Here is a 17,500-nt window from a genome sequence, read left to right as displayed (position 1 = left end):
CCCTCCCTCCCTCCCCCCCACTCCAGTTTCTGTGCGCGCTGGCCTGTTTCCCCTCCCCTCTCCGCATTAACCGGGTTCTGTTTTCTGTTCCCTCCCTCAGGAATCACGAAAACACACAACCTTTCATTCCAGGATTGCGAGATACTCCAAGCCGTCTACACGAAAGAGGTTTGCCCGAACACGTTCCGAGCACAGCCCAGGTGAGGATTGGAGTCGCCGGGTCACGGGATGGAAAGGAGTGAGGGCGGGAGGGGAGGGTCTGGAGGTGGGTACAGCATTGGTGGTGGCGATATCTTTTTGTTCGCGCTGAAGCTCTGTTAAGGTGTTGAAGTATTCGCAGAAAATACATCACAAGATGGGGGCCAGGGAACTACAGACCCGTGCATCTCCCGTCAGCGGTAGGGAAAGTATTGGACAAAATTCTGAAGGAGAGAATTAAACTCCACTTGGTATGGCGTGGGTTAAATCAGGGATAGTGTTAGCATTCATGTCGAGAGGGCTAGAATACAAAAGCAGGGGCGTTCTTCTGAGGCTGTATAAGGCTCTGTCAGACCCCATTTGGAGTATTGTGAGCAGTTTTGGGCCCCGTACCTAAGGAAGGATGTGCTGGCCTTGGAAAGGGTCCGGAGGAGGTTCACAAGAATGATCCCTGGAATGAAGAGCTTGTCGTGTGAGGAACGGTTGAGGACTCTGGGTCTGTACTCGATGGAGTTTAGAAGGATGAGGGGGGGATCTTATTGAAACTTACAGGATACTGCAAGGCCTGGATAGAGTGGACGTGGAGAGGATGTTCCCACTAGTGGGAAAAACTAGAACCAGAGGGAACAACCTCAGGCTAAAGGGACGATCCTTTAAAACAGAGATGAGGAGGAATTTCTTCAGCCAGAGAGTGGTGAATCTGTGGAACTCTTTGTCACAGAGGAGGCCGGGTCATTGAGTGTCTTTAAGACAGAGATAGATCGGTTCTTGATTAATAAGGTGATCAGGGGTTATGGGGAAAAGGCAGGAGAATGGGGATGAGAAAAATATCAGCCATGATTGAATGGCGGAGCAGACTCGATGGGCCGAGTGGCCTCATTCTGCTCCGATGTCTTATGGTCTAACTGTGCCGTGGCACAGTGGTTAGCACTGCTGCCTCACAGCGCCAGGGACCCAGGTTCGATTCCCGGCTTTGGAACACTGTCTATGCGGAGTCTGCACGTTCCCCTCCTGATTTTCTTCATTCATTCCTGGGACATGGGCGTCGCTGGCTGGGCCCAGCATTTATTGCCCATCCCTAGTTGCCCCTTGGAGGGCAGTTGAGAGTCACCCACATTGCTGTGGCTCTGGAGTCACATGTAGGCCAGACCGGGTAAGGACGGCAGATTTCCTTCACGAAAGGACATTAGTGACCCAGATGGGTTTTTCCAACAATCGACAATCGTAGCTTCTTAATCCCAGATATTTTTTACTGAACTCAAATTCCACCATCTGCCGTGACGGGATTCGAACCCGGGTTTCCCAGAACATCAGCTGAGTTTCTGGATTAATATTCTAGCCTGGGATGGAGTAATGGAGCTGTAAGGAGAGACTGGATAGGCTGGGACAGTTTTCTCTCGAGCAGGGAAGGCTGAGGGGGGACATGATTGAGGTGGATAGGATTATGAGGGGTTTGGACAGGGTGACTGGGGAGTAGATGTTTCCCCTCGGTTGAGGGGTCAGTCACGAGGCGGGGCAGAGTTTTAGGGTAAGGAGCAGGAGGGGATTTGAGAGAAGATTCACTCAGAGGGTGGTGGGAGTCTGGAATGCGCTGCCTGGGAAGGTCGTGGAGGACGGGAACCTCACAACCCTCAAAAAAAAATATTTGGATGAACACTTGAAATATCAAAACATTCGAGGCTACGGGACAAGTGCAGGGGAATGGGATTAGCGTAAGTTTAGCGGGGGTTCTTGTTGGCACAGGTTCGATGGGCTGAAGGGCCTTGTCTGCGCTCTACAGCCCTGACACCAAACAGACGCTGCTGAGGAAAGGGACGCCTCATGTCACGCTCCGACACTGAGGCGACCTCCAGTGCCTCCAGAGTCACAGAGGCTTACAGCACGGAAACAGGCCCTTCGGCCCAACCTGCCCATGCCGTCCCTTTTTTTAAACCCCGAGGCTAGTCCCAATTGCCCGCGTTTGGCCCATATCCCTCTATACCCATCGTACCCATGTAACTGTCTAAATGCTTTTTAAAAGATAAAATTGTACCCGCCTCTACTACTGCCTCTGGCAGCTCGTTCCAGACACTCACCACCCTCTGTGTGAGAAAATTGCCCCTCTGGACACTTTTGTATCTCTCATCTCTCACCTTAAACCTATGCCCTCTAGTTTTAGACTCCCCTACCTTTGGGAAAAGATATTGACTATCTAGCTGATCTGTGCCCCTCATTATTTTATAGACCTCTATAAGATCACCCCTCAGCCTCCTACGCTCCAGAGAAAAAAGTCCCAGTCTATTCAGCCTCTCCTTATAACTCAATCCATCAAGTCCCGGTAGCATCCTAGTAAATCTTTTCTGCACTCTTTCTAGTTTAATAATATCCTTTCTATAATAGGGTGACCAGAACTGTACACAGTATTCCAAGTGTGGCCTTACCAATGTCTTGTACAACTTCAACAAGACGTCCCAACTCCTGTATTCAATGTTCTGACCAGTGAAACCAAGCATGTCGAATGGGCCAATGACGGTGCCCAGAGCTTACTGCCAGCGTGAAGCAGAATGGGTCGGGGGTTAATAGTGACTGTCTTGTCCCTTATTGTTTGAATTGTTAATTAAAGGGGGAAGGAAGCGGTTCCTGAAGGCCTGTTAATGTATCCATGGGTTGGACGCTTGTGACAACACAAGTACCTCTCGGGGGCGAGAGGCAGAGAAGGTGCAGCCGTGTGAGTGGAAAATCATGTCTCACAAATTTAATTGAGTTTTTTGAAGGGGTAACCAAGAAGGTAGATGAAGGCAGTGCAGTTGATGTTGTCTACATGGACTTTAGCAAGGCCTTTGACAAGGTACCGCATGGTAGGTTGTTGCATAAGGTTAAATCTCACGGGATCCAGGGTGAGGTATCTAAATGGATACAAAATTGGCTTCTTGACAGAAGCCAGAAGGTGGTTGTTGAGAGTTGTTTTTCAAACTGGAGGCCTGTGACCAGCGGTGTGCCTCAGGGATCAGTGCTGGGCCCACTGTTATTTGTCATTTATATTAATGATTTGGATGAGAATATAGGAGGCATGGTTAGTAAGTTTGCAGATGACACCAAGATTGGTGGCATAGCGGACAGTGAAGAAAGTTATCTCCAGTTGCAACGGGATCTTGATCAATTGGGCCAGTGGGCTGACGAATGGCAGATGGAGTTTAATTTAGACAAATGCGAGGTGATGCATTTTGGTCGATTGAACCAGGGCAGGACTTACTCAGTTAATGGTGGGGCACTGGGGAGAGTTACAGAACAAAGAGATCTAGGGGTACAGGTTCATAGCTCCTTGAAAGTGGAGTCACAGGTGGACAGAGTGGTGAAGAAGGCATTCGGCAGGCTTGGTTTCATCGGTCAGAACATTGAATACAGGAGTTGGGATGTCTTGTTGAAGTTGTACAAGACATTGGTAAGGCCACACTTGGAATACTGTGTACAGTTCTGGTCACCCTATTTAGAAAGGATATTATTAAACTAGAAAGAGTGCAGAAACGATTTACTAGGATGCTACCGGGACTTGGTGGTTTAGGAGAGGCTGGATAGACTGGGACTTTTTTCTCTGGAGCGTAGGAGGCTGAGGGGTGACCTTATAGAGGTCTATAAAATAATGAGGGGCACAGATCAGCTAGATAGTCAATATATTTTCCCAAAGGTAGGGGAGTCTAAAACTAGAGGACACAGGTTTAAGGTGAGAGGGGAGAGATACAAAAGGGTCCAGAGGGGCAATTTTTTCCACAGAGGGTGGTGAGTGTCTGGAACAAGCTGCCAGAGGTAGTAGTAGAGGCGGGTACAATTCTGTCTTTTAAAAAGCATTTAGATAGTTACATGGGTACGATGGGTGTAGAGGGATATGGGCTAAATGCGGGCAATTGGGACGAGCTTAGGGGTTAAAAAAAAGGGACGGCATGGACATGTTGGGCCGAAGGGCCTGTTTCCGTGCTGTAAACCTCTATGATTCTATGTATGGGACATGTTTCTGTAAATAAAACCCCATTGTTCTAAACCCCCCCCGTGCTCCCTCGTGCCATTGTCTAATATACAACACTCCCGACAGATTCAGGCCCTTCACCCCCCCCCCCCCAGTACTCACTCCCTCTGCTACCCTCCTTCCCAGGTTACTGGCGGACACAGTCGTCCATTTCCCAACCAACCTGGAGGAGGTGACCCTCGACGTCAAGACACGGCGGTTGACCTTTAGAAATTACATCGAACCTGACGCAGGTAAGGGCCCATCGCTGTATCACTGTGCAGAGTGACTGTTTATTCAGCAGGGTAAGGGCCCATCGCTGTATCACTGTGCAGAGTGACTGTTTATTCAGCAGGGTAAGGATCACTCACTGTGTAACTGTACAGAGTGACTGTTTATTCAGCAGGGTAAGGGTCACTCACTGTGTAACTGTACAGAGACACTGTTTATTCAGCAGGGTAAGGGTCACTCACTGTGTAACTGTACAGAGTCACTGTTTATTCAGCAGGGTAAGGATCACTCAGTGTGTAACTGTACAGAGTCACTGTTTATTCAGCAGGGTAAGGGTCACTCACTGTGTAACTGTACAGAGTGACTGTTTATTCAGCAGGGTAAGGATCACTCACTGTGTAACTGTACAGAGTGACTGTTTATTCAGCAGGGTAAGGATCACTCACTGTGTAACTGTACACAGTCACTGTTTATTCAGCAGGGTAAGGATCACTCACTGTGTAACTGTACAGAGACACTGTTTATTCAGCAGGGTAAGGGTCACTCAATGTGTAACTGTACAGAGACACTGTTTATTCAGCAGGGTAAGGGTCACTCAATGTGTAACTGTACAGAGACACTGTTTATTCAGCAGGGTAAGGGTCACTCAATGTGTAACTGTACAGAGACACTGTTTATTCAGCAGGGTAAGGATCACTCACTGTGTAACTGTACAGAGTGACTGTTTATTCAGCAGGGTAAGGATCACTCACTGTGTAACTGTACAGAGACACTGTTTATTCAGCAGGGTAAGGATCACTCACTGTGTAACTGTACAGAGACACTGTTTATTCAGCAGGGTAAGGGTCACTCAATGTGTAACTGTACAGAATCAGTGTTTATTCAGGGTAAGGATCACTCACTGTGTAACTGTACAGAGTGACTGTTTATTCAGCAGGGTAAGGATCACTCACTGTGTAACTGTACAGAGACACTGTTTATTCAGCAGGGTAAGGATCACTCACTGTGTAACTGTACAGAGACACTGTTTATTCAGCAGGGTAAGGATCACTCTGTGTAACTGTACAGAGTCACTGTTTATTCAGCAGGGTAAGGGTCACTCACTGTGTAATTGTACAGAGTGACTGTTTATTCAGGGTAAGGATCACTCACTGTGTAACTGTACAGAATCAGTGTTTATTCAGGGTAAGGATCACTCACTGTGTAACTGTACAGAGTGACTGTTTATTCAGCAGGGTCAGGATCACTCACTGTGTAACTGTACAGAGACACTGTTTATTCAGCAGGGTAAGGATCACTCACTGTGTAACTGTACAGAGTCACTGTTAATTCAGCAGGGTAAGGATCACTCACTGTGTAACTGTACAGAGTCACTGTTTATTCAGGGTAAGGATCACTCACTGTGTAACTACAGAGTCACTGTTTATTCAGCAGGGTAAGGATCACTCACTGTGTAAGTGTACAGAGTCACTGTTTATTCAGCAGGGTAAGGATCACTCACTGTGTAACTGTACAGAGACACTGTTTATTCAGCAGGTGTAAGGATCACTCACTGTGTAACTGTACAGAGACACTGTTTATTCAGCAGGGTAAGGATCACTCACTGTGTAACTGTACAGAGTCACTGTTTATTCAGCAGGGTAAGGGTCACTCACTGTGTAACTGTACAGAGTCACTGTTTATTCAGCAGGGTAAGGATCACTCACTGTGTAACTGTACAGAGTCACTGTTTATTCAGCAGGGTAAGGATCACTCACTGTGTAACTGTACAGAGACACTGTTTACTCAGCAGGGTAAGGATCACTCACTGTGTAACTGTACAGAGTCGCTGTTTATTCAGCAGGGTAAGGATCACTCACTGTGTAACTGTACAGAGACACTGTTTATTCAGCAGGGTAAGGATCACTCTGTGTAACTGTACAGAGACACTGTTTATTCAGCAGGGTAAGGATCACTCACTGTGTAACTGTACAGAGTCACTGTTTATTCAGCAGGGTAAGGGTCACTCACTGTGTAACTGTACAGAGTCACTGTTTATTCAGCAGGGTAAGGATCACTCACTGTGTAACTGTACAGAGTGACTGTTTATTCAGCAGGGTAAGGGTCACTCACTGTGTAACTGTACAGAGTGACTGTTTATTCAGGGTAAGGATCACTCACTGTGTAACTGTACAGAGTCACTGTTTATTCAGCAGGGTAAGGATCACTCACTGTGTAACTGTACAGAGTCACTGTTTATTCAGCAGGGTAAGGATCACTCACTGTGTAACTGTACAGAGTCACTGTTTATTCAGCAGGGTATGGATCACTCACTGTGTAACTGTACAGAGACACTGTTTATTCAGCAGGGTAAGGATCACTCACTGTGTAACTGTACAGAGACACTGTTTATTCAGGGTAAGGATCACTCACTGTGTAACTGTACAGAGACACTGTTTATTCAGGGTAAGGATCACTCACTGTGTAACTGTACAGAGACACTGTTTATTCAGCAGGGTAAGGATCACTCACTGTGTAACTGTACAGAGACACTGTTTATTCAGGGTAAGGATCACTCACTGTGTAACTGTACAGAGACACTGTTTATTCAGGGTAAGGATCACTCACTGTGTAACTGTACAGAGTGACTGTTTATTCAGCAGGGTAAGGATCACTCACTGTGTAACTGTACAGAGTGACTGTTTATTCAGCAGGGTAAGGATCACTCACTGTGTAACTGTACAGAGACACTGTTTATTCAGCAGGGTAAGGATCCCTCACTGTGTAACTGTACAGAGTCACTGTTTATTCAGGGTAAGGATCACTCACTGTGTAACTGTACAGAGACACTGTTTATTCAGGGTAAGGATCACTCACTGTGTAACTGTACAGAGACACTGTTTATTCAGCAGGGTAAGGATCACTCACTGTGTAACTGTACAGAGACACTGTTTATTCAGCAGGGTAAGGATCACTCACTGTGTAACTGTACAGAGTCACTGTTTATTCAGCAGGGTAAGGATCACTCACTGTGTAACTGTACAGAGTCACTGTTTATTCAGCAGGGTAAGGATTACTCACTGTGTAACTGTACAGAGTCAGTGTTTATTCAGCAGGGTAAGGATCACTCACTGTGTAACTGTACAGAGTCACTGTTTATTCAGCAGGGTAAGGATCACTCACTGTGTAACTGGACAGAGTCAGTGTTTATTCAGCAGGGTAAGGATCACTCACTGTGTAACTGTACAGAGTCACTGTTTATTCAGTAGGGTAAGGATCACTCACTGTGTAACTGTACAGAGTCACTGTTTATTCAGCAGGGTAAGGATCACTCACTGTGTAACTGTACAGAGTCACTGTTTATTCAGGGTAAGGATCACTCACTGTGTAACTGTACAGAGACACTGTTTATTCAGCAGGGTAAGGATCACTCACTGTGTAACTGTACAGAGTCACTGTTTATTCAGCAGGGTAAGGATCACTCACTGTGTAACTGTACAGAGTCACTGTTTATTCAGCAGGGTAAGGATCGCTCACTGTGTAACTGTACAGAGTCACTGTTTATTCAGGGTAAGGATCACTCACTGTGTAACTGTACAGAGACACTGTTTATTCAGCAGGGTAAGGATCACTCACTGTGTAACTGTACAGAGACACTGTTTATTCAGGGTAAGGATCACTCACTGTGTAACTGTACAGAGTCACTGTTTATTCAGCAGGGTAAGGATCACTCACTGTGTAACTGTACAGAGACACTGTTTATTCAGCAGGGTAAGGATCACTCACTGTGTAACTGTACAGAGACACTGTTTATTCAGCAGGGTAAGGATCACTCTGTGTAACTGTACAGAGTCACTGTTTATTCAGCAGGGTAAGGATCACTCACTGTGTAACTGTACAGAGACGCTGTTTATTCAGCAGGGTAAGGATCACTCACTGTGTAACTGTACAGAGACACTGTTTATTCAGCAGGGTAAGGATCACTCACTGTGTAACTGTACAGAGACACTGTTTATTCAGCAGGGTATGGATCAGTCACTGTGTAACTGTACAGAGACACTGTTTATTCAGCAGGGTAAGGATCACTCACTGTGTAACTGTACAGAGTGACTGTTTATTCAGCAGGGTAAGGATCACTCACTGTGTAACTGTACAGAGACACTGTTTATTCAGCAGGGTATGGATCACTCACTGTGTAACTGTACAGAGTCACTGTTTATTCAGCAGGTGTAAGGATCAGTCACTGTGTAACTGTACAGAGTCACTGTTTATTCAGCAGGGTAAGGATCACTCACTGTGTAACTGTACAGAGACACTGTTTATTCAGCAGGGTAAGGATCACTCTGTGTAACTGTACAGAGACACTGTTTATTCAGCAGGGTATGGATCACTCACTGTGTAACTGTACAGAGACACTGTTTATTCAGCAGGGTAAGGATCAGTCACTGTGTAACTGTACAGAGACACTGTTTATTCAGCAGGGTAAGGATCACTCACTGTGTAACTGTACAGAGTGACTGTTTATTCAGCAGGGTAAGGATCACTCACTGTGTAACTGTACAGAGACACTGTTTATTCAGCAGGGTATGGATCACTCACTGTGTAACTGTACAGAGTCACTGTTTATTCAGCAGGGTAAGGATCACTCACTGTGTAACTGTACAGAGACACTGTTTATTCAGCAGGGTAAGGATCACTCACTGTGTAACTGTACAGAGACACTGTTTATTCAGCAGGGTAAGGATCACTCACTGTGTAACTGTACAGAGTCACTGTTTATTCAGCAGGGTAAGGATCACTCACTGTGTAACTGTACAGAGACACTGTTTATTCAGCAGGGTAAGGATCACTCACTGTGTAACTGTACAGAGACACTGTTTATTCAGCAGGGTAAGGATCACTCACTGTGTAACTGTACAGAGACACTGTTTATTCTGCAGTGTAAGGATCACTCACTGTGTAACTGTACAGAGACACTGTTTATTCAGCAGGGTAAGGATCACTCACTGTGTAACTGTTTGTTGAGAGTTTGGGTCACTGGTTTTCTCAGTGCCGGAGTATCCTGTCGATTGGAGAACTCTGTCGGGAATCTGGGCTGATTTTTCCCTCTGAATGTTCCCAGATCCCAAGAAGACCATGTTGACGGAGCTGTCTCTGACCGCAGAGGAATTTGATGAGTTTTGTATCAAGGAGGAGTCGGAGATAACTTTCTGCTTGAAGGAACTGAGGGTGAGGAAAGGCTCCAGGGCTGGGGGTGGGTGGGGAGGGGGGGGGGAGCAGGGGTGGTGGGGGGGGGGGGGGCTGGAGCCTGTTCTCCGGGTGCAGGAGCCTGGGCCCCAGGGGAGGGCTGGAGCCTGGACCCCGGGGCTGGGATGGGGGCTCGATGCACAGGGAAATGGCGGCGCGCGGTGGGGAATGGCGGTGGGGAATGGCGGCGCGCGGTGGGGAATGGCGGTGGGGAATGGCGGTGCGCGGTGGGGAATGGCGGTGCGCGGTGGGGAATGGCGGTGCGCGGTGAGGGAATGGCGGCGCGCGGTGGGGAATGGCGGTGCGCGGTGGGGAATGGCGGTGCTCGGTGGGGAATGGCGGTGCGCGGTGAGGGAATGGCGGCGCGCGGTGGGGAATGGCGGTGCGCGGTGGGGAATGGCGGTGCGCGGTGGGGAATGGCGGTGTGCCGTGGGGAATGGCGGTGCGCGGGGGGGGGATGGCGGTGCGCGGTGGGGAATGGCGGTGCGCGGTGAGGGAATGGCGGTGCGCGGTGGGGAATGGCGGTGCGCGGTGAGGGAATGGCGGTGTGCGGTGAGGGAATGGCGGTGCGCGGTGGGGAATGGCGGTGTGCGGTGGGGAATGGCGGTGCGCGTGGGGAATGGCGGTGCGCGGTGGGGAATGGCGGTGCGCGGTGGGGGAATGGCGGTGCGCGGTGGGGGAATGGCGGTGCGCGGTGGGGAATGGCGGTGCGCGGTGAGGGAATGGCGGTGCACGGTGAGGGAATGGCGGTGGGGGAATGGCGGTGCGCGGTGAGGGAATGGCGGTGGGGGAATGGCGGCGCGCGGTGGGGAATGGCGGTGGGGGAATGGCGGCGCGCGGTGAGGGAATGGCGGCGCGCGGTGGGGAATGGCGGTGCGCGGTGAGGGAATGGCGGCGCGCGGTGGGAAATGGCGGTGCGCGGTGAGGGAATGGCGGCGCGTGGTAGGGAATGGCGGTGCGCGGTGAGGGAATGGCGGTGGGGGAATGGCGGCGCGTGGTGGGGAATGGCGGTGGGGGAATGGCGGCGCGCGGTGAGGGAATGGCGGCGCGCGGTGGGGAATGGCGGTGCGCGGTGAGGGAATGGCGGCGCGCGGTGGGGAATGGCGGTGCGCGGTGAGGGAATGGCGGTGCGCGGTGGGGAATGGCGGCGCGCGGTGGGGAATGGCGGTGCGCGGTGGGGAATGGCGGTGCGCGGTGGGGAATGGCGGTGCGCGGTGGGGAATGGCGGTGCGCGGTGGGGAATGGCGGTGCGCGGTGGGGAATGGTGGTGTGCGGTGGGGAATGGCGGTGCGCGGTGGGGAATGGCGGTGCGCGGTGAGGGAATGGCGGCGTGCGGTGGGGAATGGCGGTGCGTGGTGGGGAATGGCGGTGCGCGGTGAGGGAATGGCGGCGCGCGGTGGGAATGGCGGTGCGCGGTGGGGAATGGCGGTGCGCGGTGGGGAATGGCGGTGTGCGGTGGGGAATGGCGGTGTGCGGTGGGGGAATGGCGGTGCGTGGTGGGGAATGGCGGTGCGCGGTGGGGAATGGCGGCGCGCGGTGAGGGAATGGCGGCGCGCGGTGGGGAATGGCGGTGCGCGGTGAGGGAATGGCGGCGCGTGGTGGGGAATGGCGGTGCGCGGTGAGTGAATGGCGGCGCGCGGTGAGGAATGGCTGTGCGCGGTGAGGGCATGGCGGTGCGCGGTGAGGGAATGGCGGTGCGCGGTGAGGGAATGGCTGTGCGCGGTGAGGGCATGGCGGTGCGCGGTGAGGGAATGGCAGTGCGCGGTGAGGGAATGGCGGTGCGCGGTGAGGGAATGGCGGTGGGGGAATGGCGGTGCGCGGTGAGGGAATGGCGGTGGGGGAATGGCGGTGCGCGGTGGGGAATGGCGGTGCGCGGTGAGGGCATGGCGGTGCGCGGTGAGGGAATGGCAGTGCGCGGTGAGGGAATGGCGGTGCGCGGTGAGGGAATGGCGGTGGGGGAATGGCGGTGCGCGGTGAGGGAATGGCGGTGGGGGAATGGCGGTGCGCGGTGGGGAATGGCGGTGCGCGGTGAGGGAATGGCGGTGGGGGAATGGCGGTGCGCGGTGAGGGAATGGCGGTGGGGGAATGGCGGTGCGCGGTGAGGGAATGGCGGTGCGCGGTGAGGAATGGCTGTGGGCGGTGGGGGCATGGCGGTGCGCGGTGAGGGAATGGCGGTGCGCGGTGAGGGAATGGCGGTGCGCGGTGAGGGAATGGCGGTGGGGAATGGCGGTGCGCGGTGAGGGAATGGCGGTGCGCGGTGAGGGAATGGCGGTGGGGGAATGGCGGTGCGCGGTGAGGGAATGGCGGCGCGCGGTGAGGGAATGGCGGTGCGCGGTGAGGGAATGGCGGTGCGCGGTGAGGGAATGGCGGTGCGCGGTGAGGGAATGGCGGTGCGCGGTGAGGGAATGGCGGTGGGGGAATGGCGGTGCGCGGTGAGGGAATGGCGGTGCGCGGTGAGGGAATGGCGGTGCGCGGTGAGGGAATGGCGGTGGGGGAATGGCGGTGCGCGGTGAGGGAATGGCGGTGCGCGGTGAGGGAATGGCGGCGCGCGGTGAGGGAATGGCGGCGCGCGGTGAGGGAATGGCGGCGCGCGGTGAGGGAATGGCGGCGCGCGGTGGGGGAATGGTGGTGTGCGGTGGGGAATGGCGGTGCGCGGTGGGGAATGGCGGTGCGCGGTGAGGGAATGGCGGCGTGCGGTGGGGAATGGCGGTGCGTGGTGGGGAATGGCGGTGCGCGGTGAGGGAATGGCGGCGCGCGGTGGGGAATGGCGGCGCGCGGTGGGGAATGGCGGTGCGCTGTGGGGAATGGCGGTGTGCGGTGGGGAATGGCGGTGCGCGGTGGGGGAATGGCGGTGCGTGGTGGGGAACGGCGGTGCGCGGTGGGGAATGGCGGCGCGCGGTGGGGAATGGCGGTGGGGGAATGGCGGCGCGCGGTGAGGGAATGGCGGCGCGCGGTGGGGAATGGCGGTGCGCGGTGAGGGAATGGCGGCGCGTGGTGGGGAATGGCGGTGCGCGGTGAGGGAATGGCGGCGCGCGGTGAGGAATGGCTGTGCGCGGTGAGGGCATGGCGGTGCGCGGTGAGGGAATGGCAGTGCGCGGTGAGGGAATGGCGGTGCGCGGTGAGGGAATGGCGGTGGGGGGAATGACGGTGCGCGGTGAGGGAATGGCGGTGGGGGAATGGCGGTGCGCGGTGGGGAATGGCGGTGCGCGGTGAGGGAATGGCGGTGGGGGAATGGCGGTGCGCGGTGAGGGAATGGCGGTGGGGGAATGGCGGTGCGCGGTGAGGGAATGGCGGTGCGCGGTGAGGAATGGCTGTGCGCGGTGGGGGCATGGCGGTGCGCGGTGAGGGAATGGCGGTGCGCGGTGAGGGAATGGCGGTGCGCGGTGAGGGAATGGCGGTGGGGGAATGGCGGTGCGCGGTGAGGGAATGGCGGTGCGCGGTGGGGGAATGGCGGTGCGCGGTGAGGGAATGGCGGCGCGCGGTGAGGGAATGGCGGCGCGCGGTGAGGGAATGGCGGTGCGCGGTGAGGGAATGGCGGTGAGGGAATGGCGGTGCGCGGTGAGGGAATGGCGGTGCGCGGTGAGGGAATGGCGGTGGGGGAATGGCGGTGCGCGGTGAGGGAATGGCGGTGCGCGGTGGGGAATGGCGGTGCGCGGTGAGGGAATGGCGGTGCGCGGTGAGGGAATGGCGGTGGGGGAATGGCGGTGCGCGGTGAGGGAATGGCGGTGCGCGGTGAGGGAATGGCGGTGCGCGGTGAGGGAATGGCGGCACGCGGTGAGGGAATGGCGGTGCGCGGTGGGGAATGGCGGTGCCCGGTGGGGGAATGGCGGCGCGCGGTGGGGAATGGCGGTGAGGGAATGGCGGCGCGCGGTGGGGGAATGGCGGTGCGCGGTGAGGGAATGGCGGTGGGGGAATGGCGGTGCGAGGTGAGGGAATGGCGGTGCGCGGTGAGGGAATGGCGGCGCGCGGTGGGGGAATGGCGGTGCGCGGTGAGGGAATGGCGGTGCGCGGTGAGGGAATGGCGGCGCGCGTTGGGGAATGGCGGTGCGCGGTGAGGGAATGGCGGTGCGCGGTGGGGGAATGGCGGTGCGCGGTGAGGGAATGGCGGTGCGCGGTGAGGGAATGGCGGCGCGCGTTGGGGGAATGGCGGTGCGCGGTGAGGGAATGGCGGTGCGCGGTGAGGGAATGGCGGTGCGCGGTGAGGGAATGGCGGTGCGCGGTGAGGGAATGGCGGTGCGCGGTGAGGGAATGGCGGTGCGCGGTGAGGGAATGGCGGTGCGAGGTGAGGGAATGGCGGTGCGCGGTGGGGGAATGGCGGTGCGCGGTGAGGGAATGGCGGTGCGCGGTGAGGGAATGGCGGCGCGCGGTGGGGGAATGGCGGCGCGCGGTGAGGGAATGGCGGCGCGCGGTGAGGGAATGGCGGTGCGCGGTGAGGGAATGGCGGTGCGAGGTGAGGGAATGGCGGTGCGCGGTGGGGGAATGGCGGTGCGCGGTGAGGGAATAGCAGTGCGCGGTGAGGGAATGGCGGTGCGAGGTGAGGGAATGGCGGTGCGCGGTGAGGGAATGGCGGTGCGCGGTGAGGGAATGGCGGCGCGCGGTGGGGGAATGGCGGCGCGCGGTGAGGGAATGGCGGCGCGCGGTGGGGGAATGGCGGCGCGCGGTGAGGGAATGGCGGTGGGGGAATGGCGGTGCGCGGTGGGGGAATGGCGGCGCGCCGTGGGGAATGGCGGCGCGCGGTGACGGAATGGCGGTGCGCGGTGGGGGAATGGCGGTGCGCGGTGAGGGAATGGCGGTGGGGGAATGGCGGTGCGCGGTGAGGGAATGGCGGTGAGGGAATGGCGGCGCGCGATGGGGAAAGGCGGTGGGGGAATGGCGGTGCGCGGTGAGGGATTGGCGGTGAGGGAATGGCGGTGAGGGAATGGCGGCGCGCGGTGGGGAATGGCGGTGGGGGAATGGCGGTGCGCGGTGAGGGAATGGCGGTGAGGGAATGGCGGCGCGCGGTGGGGGAATGGCGGCGCGCGGTGGGGGAATGGCGGCGCGCGGTGGGGGAATGGCGGCGCGCGGTGGGGGAATGGCGGCGCGCGGTGGGGAATGGCGGTGGGGGAATGGCGGCGCGCGGTGGGGGAATGGCGGTGAGGGAATGGCGGCGCGCGGTGAGGGAATGGCGGTGAGGGAATGGCGGCGCGCGGTTGGGGAATGGCGGTGAGGGAATGGCGGCGCGCGGTGGGGGAATGGCGGTGAGGGAATGGCGGCGCGCGGTGGGGAATGGCGGTGGGGGAATGGCGGTGCGCGGTGAGGGAATGGCGGTGCGCGGTGGGGGAATGGCGGTGCGCGGTGGGGAATGGCGGTGCGCGGTGGGGGAATGGCGACGCGCGGTGGGGAATGGCGGTGTGCGTGGTGGGGAATGGCGGTGCGTGGTGGGGAATGGCGGTGCGCGGTGGGGAATGGCGGTGCGCGGTGAGGGAATGGCGGCGCGCGGTGGGGAATGGCGGTGGGGGAATGGCGGTGCGCGTGGGGAATGGCGGTGCGCGATGGGGGAATGGCGGTGCGCGGTGGGGGAATGGCGGTGCGCGGTGGGGAATGGCGGTGCGCGGTGGGGGAATGGCGGCGCGCGGTGAGGGAATGGCGGTGCGCGGTGGGGGAATGGCGGTGCGCGGTGGGGAATGGCGGTGCGCGGTGGGGGAATGGCGGTGCGCGGTGGGGGAATGGCGGTGCGCGGTGGGGGAATGGCGGTGCGCGGTGAGGGAATGGCGGTGCGCGGTGGGGAATGGCGGCGCGCGGTGGGAATGGCGGTGGGGAATGGCAGTGCGCGGTGGGGAATGGCAGTGCGCGGTGGGGAATGGCGGCGCGCGGGGGGGGGAATGGCGGTGCGCGGTGGGGAATGGCGGTGCGCGGTGGGTGAATGGCGGTGCGCGGTGGGGGAATGGCGGTGCGCGGTGGGGGAATGGCGGTGCGCGGTGAGGGAATGGCGGTGCGCGGTGGGGAATGGCGGCGCGCGGTGGGAATGGCGGTGGGGAATGGCAGTGCGCGGTGGGGAATGGCAGTGCGCGGTGGGGAATGGCGGCGCGCGGGGGGGGAATGGCGGTGCGCGGTGGGGAATGGCGCGCGCGGCGGGGAATGGCGGTGCGCGGTGGGGAATGGCGGCGCGCGGTGGGGAATGGCGGCGCGCGGTGGGGAATGGCGGTGCGCGGCGGGAGAATGGCGGCGCGCGGTGGGGAATGGCGGCGCGCGGCGGGGGAATGGCGGCGCGCGGCGAGGGAATGGTGGCGCGCGGTGGGGAATGGCGGCGCGCGGTGGGGAATGGCGGCGCGTGGTAGGGAATGGCGGTGCGCGGTAGGGAATGGCGGCGCGCGGTGTGGGAATGGCGACGCGCGGTGGGGAATGGCGGCGCGCGGCGGGGGAATGGCGGCGCGCGGCGGGGGAATGGCGGCGCGCGGTGAGGGGATGGCGGTGCGCGGTGGGGAATGGCGGTGCGCGGTGGGGGATGGCGGTGCGCGGTGGGGAATGACGGTGCGCGGTGGGGAATGGCGGCGCGCGGTGGGGAATGGCGGCGCGCGGTGGGGAATGGCGGCGCGCGTTGGGGAATGGCGGCGCGCGGTGGGGAATGGCGGCGCGCGGTGTGGGAATGGCGACGCGCGGTGGGGAATGGCGGTGCGCGGCGGGGAATGGCGGTGCGCGGCGGGGAATGGCGGCGCGTGGTGGGGAATGGCGGTGGGGAATGGCAGTGCGCGGTGGGGAATGGCGGTGCGCGGCGGGGAATGGCGGTGCGCGGCGGGGAATGGCAGCGTGCGGCGGGGAATGGCGGTGCGCGGCGGGGAATGGCGGCGCGCGGTGGGGAATGGCGGCGCGCGGTGGGGAATGGCGGTGCGCGGTGGGGAATGGCGGTGCGCGGTGGGGAATGGCGGTGCGCGGTGGGGAATGGCGGTGCGCGGTGGGGAATGGCGGTGCGCGGTGGGGAATGGCGGCGCGCGGTGGGGAATGGCGGTGCGCGGTGAGGGGATGGCGGTGCGCGGTGGGGAATAGCGGTGCGCGGTGAGGGGATGGCGGTGCGCGGTGGGGAATGGCGGCGCGCGGTGGGGAATGGCGGCGCGCGGTGGGGAATGGCGGCGCGCGGTGGGGAATGGCGGCGCGCGGTGGGGAATGGCGGCGCGCGGTGGGGAATGGCGGCGCGCGGTGGGGAATGGCGGCGCGCGGTGGGGAATGGCGGCGCGCGGTGGGGAATGGCGGCGCGCGGTAGGGAATGGCGGTGCGCGGTGTGGGAATGGCGACGCGCGGCGGGGAATGGCGGTGCGCGGCGGGGAATGGCGGTGCGCGCCGGGGAATGGCGGCGCGCGGTGGGGAATGGCGGTGGGGAATGGCAGTGCGCGGTGGGGAATGGCGGTGCGCGGCGGGGAATGGCAGCGTGCGGTGGGGAATGGCGGTGCGCGGTGGGGAATGGCGGCGCGCGGTGGGGAATGGCGGTGCGCGGTGGGGAATGGCGGCGCGCGGTGGGGAATGGCGGCGCGCGGTGGGGAATGGCGGCGCGCGGTGGGGAATGGCGGCGCGCGGTGGGGAATGGCGGCGCGCGGTGGGGAATGGCGGCGCGCGGTGGGGAATGGCGGCGCGCGGTGGGGAATGGCGGCGCGCGGTGGGGAATGGCGGCGCGCGGTGGGGAATGGCGGTGTGGGAGCCTCGTGCCGACACTCTCTGAGTTTCCGTTTGTTCTTTTCTTCCCAAGGGGCTGCTGGGATTTGCCGAGGCCTCAGGCCTCCCTCTGACCGTCCACTTCCAGGGTCCTGGCAGGTAAGGCCCAGTATAGAGGCACCCCACCCCCTTCCCTCCACCCTCTTCCCTCCACCCTCTTCCCTCCACCCTCTAACCCCTCAC

The 17,500-nt window shown here is 58.7% G+C and overlaps 1 protein-coding gene across 1 annotated transcript; it reads left to right on the top strand.

Moving 5' to 3' along the window:
* Positions 1-100: 100 nt before the first annotated feature.
* On the top strand, positions 101-17,416 carry LOC144491080 (cell cycle checkpoint control protein RAD9A-like; the record flags this gene model as incomplete). The annotated part of the gene is made up of 4 exons (XM_078208762.1): positions 101-200; positions 4,325-4,431; positions 9,510-9,616; positions 17,352-17,416. Coding segments are annotated over 4 exons (379 nt in total), but the record flags the coding sequence as incomplete, so codon positions are not given.
* Positions 17,417-17,500: the final 84 nt, after the last annotated feature.

Source organism: Mustelus asterias, unplaced genomic scaffold (assembly GCF_964213995.1).
Source record: "Mustelus asterias unplaced genomic scaffold, sMusAst1.hap1.1 HAP1_SCAFFOLD_4383, whole genome shotgun sequence".
NCBI classification, from domain to species: Eukaryota; Metazoa; Chordata; class Chondrichthyes; order Carcharhiniformes; family Triakidae; genus Mustelus; species Mustelus asterias.
This window is presented reverse-complemented; position numbering and strand designations above follow the sequence as displayed.